The sequence below is a fragment of the Phalaenopsis equestris genome, unplaced genomic scaffold (assembly GCF_001263595.1).
Source record: "Phalaenopsis equestris unplaced genomic scaffold, ASM126359v1 Scaffold000479, whole genome shotgun sequence".
Lineage (NCBI taxonomy): Eukaryota > Viridiplantae > Streptophyta > Magnoliopsida > Asparagales > Orchidaceae > Phalaenopsis > Phalaenopsis equestris.
Window position 1 is genome coordinate 165,596 of NW_018164920.1, and position 6,799 is coordinate 172,394.

General features: G+C 32.8%; 1 protein-coding gene across 1 annotated transcript in view; it reads right to left on the bottom strand.

The window, feature by feature from the left end:
- The window catches only part of LOC110028010 (probable U6 snRNA-associated Sm-like protein LSm4), a 33,660-nt gene extending 27,213 nt beyond the window's left edge, over positions 1 to 6,447 (bottom strand). The window contains exons 1-4 of the mRNA XM_020729699.1: positions 6,161 to 6,447; positions 5,988 to 6,029; positions 5,791 to 5,889; positions 5,641 to 5,718 (exon numbers count right to left, since the gene is read on the bottom strand). Coding sequence (XP_020585358.1) covers positions 5,641 to 5,718; positions 5,791 to 5,889; positions 5,988 to 6,029; positions 6,161 to 6,163 — 222 coding nt within the window. The 5' untranslated portion in view covers positions 6,164 to 6,447. The remainder of the gene's footprint in view (positions 1 to 5,640; positions 5,719 to 5,790; positions 5,890 to 5,987; positions 6,030 to 6,160) is intronic.
- Positions 6,448 to 6,799: the final 352 nt, after the last annotated feature.

The following is a 6,799-nucleotide window of genomic DNA, read 5'->3' on the forward strand; positions in this document are numbered from 1 at the left end:
CTTTACTGCATTTTACCTTTCAAGCACATTTTATTTATTTGCAATCTGCTTATTCTGCATGCAAAACCAAAACTGGGAAACATAAACCCCAATCTCAAAGACTTAAACCCTGGAGCCATCGCGACGACAGGAGCTTGGAACCAACTTTGTGGGCAGCAGGACGAGGAGCTTGGAGCGAGCAGCAAGAAGATCTTCAGCATTATCTCTTCCTAGTATAATAACCCATAGGACTTCGAGGTAGCTCGCCTAGAGCGACGTAAATCCTCACCCTCTTTTAGGCCCCTGCACAACCAGGTTGTGCAGCATAAGTCCTAACTCGCTTTAGGTTCCGAGGTTGTTGTGTGGTACGACGTAAACCCTCCTTTCTCTGTGGGTGATTTGCATAATCGGATATTATGCAAATGTAAGTCCCAAATAATAAAATTGGCAGGATTGAACATTTAAATAACATCATCTCTAAAAATGCAGCCACACATTAGGATAGTTTGGGAAGTCACTGAGGGTTCTCCTCAGGATCTGTGACATCCCCTACCTTTTCTTTCCTTTGGACTCCTGAAATAACTGTTCATGTTTGAGCCACTCCCATTTGCCCTTCTACGTCCTACCTTGAAAACCTGAACCTTGAATTCTTGAAGACTAGAACCATTGATCATTATCGAGAGTTTTCTCAAATGACTCCCGTCATTTGAGATGTAATTAACTATAGGGGCTTGCCTCTATAGGGAACTTGGAACCCAGGTAAAATAAACCCTATTTAATCTTTGTATTAAATAGGGGAATTTGTCGGTCATATATAAAAGGTTCGCAGACCAAACGGATGTCACAAATCTCTTAGTTTGTTGCAACCATTTTAAGATAAGAATATAAAATGATGTCTTAGATGGTTATTCTTACTCTTAATTTTGTAAGGCAAAACAATCTTGCAACCATTTTAAACAAGATGGTGTCGGCTGGAACTAGCTTTGCTCTGCTAGGGTTTTGATGTGATTGATCTGCTTGGAAGTGCTGTGGAACTGGGTAAATGACCTTGTTTTTAATTCAAGGGATCTCTGTGGGTTGTGGAGTTTAATTGGGTTTTGCCTGGGAAGACTTCTTTTGAACCTTTGTTAGTATCTAGCCATTTTTTGCTCCAGGTTTTGGCCTTGGACTGGCTTTGTCTGCTTCATCTTTGGAGCTTGTTTTTTTGTTTCCTGCTCTATTTGATTCTTGGGGTTCTGCTGCTATTTCATCCACTATCTGAGTTCTGGTTCTTTTGCTGGTTGGGGGTTTTCTAGTTTCTAGTTTTCTGAAGTTGTTGGAAGTGGTTTTGATGCTTCTACTGGGAGGGGTGTTTGCCCTTTTGTCAATCCCTTAGGATTGAAGGTAGGGGAACCTGCCAGGCTGCCATCATCTTCTCTCCACAAGAGGTTAATGATCTCAATGAAACAATTAAGTTAAATCTAATTGGCAAATTTTAGTATGGCCATCTTTGAGGATTTTAAACTTACTGGAGCATGGAGGCTGAGATTAATGATGTGGTTAGCTGAGGTAAAAATGCTTCATATTTGTTAGCTTAATCTGCTTTTTGGTACAGAATTTTTTTTCATATACCATATTTTCATAATTAATCAAAAAAAAAAAAGTTGACCGGCACATCGCCAACTAGTCATCACCACCGCTAGCAAATGTATTATACATTCATATCATTTTTCTTCAAACCAAACAAAAAAATTTTAAGTTATGTATTTACTTTACATTAAACCAAACAATTCTAAAATATTCCAAATACAACATATCAGCTTTACACTACATTCTTTTATGTTGCATTCTTTTTTCAACAAACTAAATAGGCCTATTGCAGTCATCAAGTTTATTAACAAGAAAAAAATTATGTTGTTAGCTCTTTGGTTCCCTAACTTGAACAGAGATGGAAAGAAAATAACTTTTTAGAGAGATTGACGTATTATTAAACAATAAATTGGAGAGTGAAACTATTAGAGGTGACTAAAATGAACATGTATATTCTAGAAGGATGGGTTATTAGAGGATTCATGGTGGGTATAAAATAGGAAGCAAAATAAGATGAGAAAAGCTATAATTGATTTTGTAATATCATATGACCTTGTAATAGCGAACACATACTTTAAGAAACAAGTGTAGTACGAAATTACTTTCAAAATTAGAATGACCAAGTTGCAAATGCATTATTGCTGACTAAGAAAGAAAGAAAAATTATTTGGAAAGGTTATAAGGTGGTACCAAAAGAATGTTTGAACACACAACATAAATGATAATATATTTATACCTTAGGAATAAAAAGAGAACACTTAAAAGACCATTTTGTAATAAGATAAGATGGTGGAAATTAAGAAATGAGAAGCGAATTCCTCAAGAAAAGAAGATTCTTACAAAAAAAATTACCAAATATATTTCATGTTATATGCTTTTTACAAATGACATAAAGCTAAATGATAAGGCCGCCATTAAAAAACCATGACACTAAGAACAATGGAGAAAAATTTAAAAAAAAAACAAAATTTTTAGAACTAGTAGAACAAAATTAAGTATATAATGAACAATTTAGTGGGTGTGATATATCACTAAATAGCATAGAATATTACTAGTAGATACATTAATGCATTAAGTATAATAACTTAAAGTATCTTTCATATATTCTATAGAAGAGTAACCACATGACTTCTAGAGACTAAGTGGGTCATAATGGAGAAATGCCTCAAGAACAGCATGAAAAAGGCAAAGGCAAAAAGATTAAATTTTAAAAATTACAATCAAAAGAAGTATATTGCATTGATCTACATATTGAGAATTAAATAAGCCAATGTTAAACAGTTTAACTGTGGGACCAATTTAACATCTATCGAAGTTTAGAAATCTAAAATAGTAGTTTGGACATTTACAACAAATGGATAGAATACACACCTCGTAGTAATACGAAACAAAATGGGAAATGTTAAGTTTTATGTACTTGTGTGCAAACTTGTTTCCACTAAAAATTTAATCATAACAGTTATTGCATTTTTATTCCGATATATTTTTAAAATATTAAATTAGAAACAAAATCCAATATTCTAAATTACTTTAATAATGACCATCTTTTATGAGCTTCTCATATTTGCCCTCACATCCCACAAGTAGAAGCATTTTTAAAATCATAAAAAGTAGGGCAACATATGAGTCAATCACATGTCACTACTAAATCTTATTCAACTATGGTAAAAAAATAACAAAGACTCTTAGAAGCCAAAAACATATGAATTGCTCAATCTCAATCGAATAATGGACTTTGTTGTGACTTATTAAAAATAGTGAAATAGATAGACCAAAGATAAGGTAGATCCACGAGTGGTTAAAACAATATTCAACACAAAATTTAAGCTTATGGGTGTGCCAAACATTTAAGACATGGCTAATGTGTGTGTGAGTGTGTGTGTGTGAGTGTGTGTGTGTATCAATGAGATAAACAGAAGGAGTTTGATACCAAATGTTAGCTAAACTTGAAGATATTATGCCTTTCTTTAATGTTATATATTGTTCTTTCCAAAGTTTAAAATCGCACAATTTGATATTGACGGATTTTTTTTCCATGTGAAAAAGCATAAGCCTCGTGGAGTTTTGATGCGTAAGCTTCATAATCAAAAAAATGCAAAGAAAGAAGTATTGTACTAAGTTCATAGTGTAAAGAAGTAATATAGTAACATCTTAACCTATTGAGACAATAAAAAGTAATACATTACCAACCTAGCATAGTAAAAGAACAAATTATTCACATATGAAACAACATATTAATAACCAAACAACAAATCATGAAATATGAAGGGTTGTACAAACACCAAAGTAAGACAACATAATAATTTAAACTGAGTCCAATATAGTTGCTCTCACACCAAATACAATTATCCCCCATCAAAGTAAAAACATAACAAGCCATCAAGACAAAAAGTTTGAATTCAAAAGCCCACAAAATCTTACCATTCAATAGATCTTCAATAAAATCATCCATAATGATTTGTTTTTCTCTCACATCATCCTCAATTGTATCCATGTTCTCTTATTTCTCATTTTCAATCTCAATCATTTTCCTTTTATCTAATAAAATAATAATTGATGAGAATATTTATTAATTTTTTTTAAAAATGATTATGTTGATGATAACAACTACAATCACATCATTAATCATGTATTATTTGGGTTCATTAGGAATATTTTATTAGTATTATTTTCTTTATGTTTACTTTAAAGAAAACACTAAATTTAATTGTGCATGTTTCACAAGAACTAAGGCAGGACACAACTTAAGATATGTCTTGCACTGGGTGAGGCGCGAATATCATGTAATACCTAAGGAGTTATTGCAAATTTTTCTAAGAAAAATGTCCAGGCGAGCCTCAAGACATGCCTCATACCGGGTAATTTTAACCCATTATTTCATTCAAAGTTCAAAATTTGACAATTGTGTATTATAACGTTTTCCGTCCATGAGGCAAGACATAAGCCTTGAGAAGTTTTGAAGAGTAAGTCCCAAAATCAACAAATTATGCAGAATAAGATACATCAAAATCAATGAATTGTGGAAAGTAAGAAGTATTGTACTAAGTTCAATATATAAAATAAGAAATTATATAATAACATCATAATATATTAATACATTAAAAAGTAACATATTAACATTTGAATATAATAAAAGATTAAAATTAGTAAAATGCATAAATAAGTAAAAAAGTTAACATCCAGACATTTAAGCATAAACTAAGAAGGATTATATAAATATCAAAGTAAAACATTTTAGCAAACTAATTTAAAATAAATTTATATAACTAGCCTTTCTCTCCCACTCCAACTTCCCTTAATTAAAGTAAAAACATACAAAGACTAGTATTTCCAAAATCAAATGTCTCGTTACTCTCATCACTCGATGAGTTTTTACAAAAATGGTTGACTAACGATTTTCTCTCTCCCAATTAATCACCAATTGTGTTCATGTTTTCTCATTCATCATCATCTTTGATCTCAATCATCCACCCCATATCAGATCAACAATAATAAATAAATATAATTATTGGATTTTCAAACAATGACTATATTGTAGTAACAACTTCAATTATATCCTCATTTGTAAATTATTTAAGTATGGGGTATTTTACCATAATTATTTTAAAGAAAACGTCAGATCAAGTTACGCAAGCCTCAACAAAATTAAGTGAGAGGCACACCTCACATTAGGTGAGGCATAAGCCTCATATAGTAACCAAGGCATGCCTCATATTATATAAGATGTAAGCCTCATGTACTACTCAACAAGTGTAAGCATCAAGCATGCCTCCTATTGCTCAATTTTAAACCATGATTTTATTGTAGTTAAACTTATGCCCACCTTCGATTTATTATGCTAGTAAATTGATAATTCTTAGTAATCAAGCTACAGTCAACAAGGGCATAAACAAAACTTTTAAGCACTAATGCTAATTCAATTGGAAAAACAACTGCAATTATAACTGTCGATAACTGAAAAAAGGGAGAAATCAACACTTTTAATTTCCTAATAGCATGATTAATCAATAAAACTACTATGCATTAGAACAGAAAACAAATTAGAAGAGAATATAGAATTAGAAAACAGACTTATAGAGTTTCACTACACACCTCATCGGGAACCCTAAGGTACTTGATTGTGTTCCCACGAATGTAACACTCAGGCATCCTCCAAAACCTGTCTCCATCCTGCAATCCATCAGAACCATATAAGAATTTTCAAATTTAGACAATAGTATTTCGCATGATTTAAACGATCACCTTTGAGGTGCAAATGACCTCCCTGAGGTGAATGTTCATCCAAGTATCACAATTCACCAGATGCCCGTTATAAGTCTCCCCATTCTTCAACTCCACTAGCTATAACACAACGAAATTAGCAACAAAAACAAAAACAACATTAAAGTACGGAATAAAGACTGCAAATCAATGATCCTCGAAAACCCTAATGCTCTCACCATAGGATGCCCCAGCGCTGTCTTTAAAAGAGAGAGAGGAAGCTGGAAAGTAGCAACAATAGAGGAAAAAAACAGGATTAACCAGAAGAAAAAAGACAGACACTAGACCAATGATAGAACTATACTCAATACACTAAGAGATCAAAATCCGTCTATAGGGTAAAGCTATATACCATCTTCTCCGATTAAGAAATCGAACTCTGCCGGTGGAATAATCCTTTAAAAACAAAAGAGCTTTCCAAAATGATCAAAATCCGTCTAAAGCCCTCTGATTCAAGCTCCAGTAAGAAATTCTGCTAATCGCGAAGCCAGGCAAGAAGAAACCCTAGCGTCGAAACTTCTTTGGGATGAGCGCGCTTTCTTGTTGGCTCGCCAAATTGGCTGGAAGTGGAATAGGCTTGCGAAGCCGATTTGCGTTTTACCCGATGCGGACTGTTTCGATCAAGAAGAGAAAAAAAAAATGCTGTTTATTTGGATCAGTATTTAAGCGGCGTTTGGCCGCACCTTTATTTTATATTAAATATGACTAATCAAATCTTCTTACGATAGGAGTGGGAGCCGACCACGGCAGAGTAATTGTATTTAACAAAATTTAAATTCAGGGACGGACAATAACTAGAACTAAGCGCATAAAATTTTAAATTAAAAGAGTAGTAGATTAAATTTATATTTTTCAAATATTTAATTGAATTTATCATAAATCAATGCCTAAATTCTAATTAAATAATGCTATCAAATATCTCCTTGGGCCGGGTTAACAATCAAAATTGATCCAGAATCAAAAGATCAACTTGGGTAGCTCATAGCTCAAA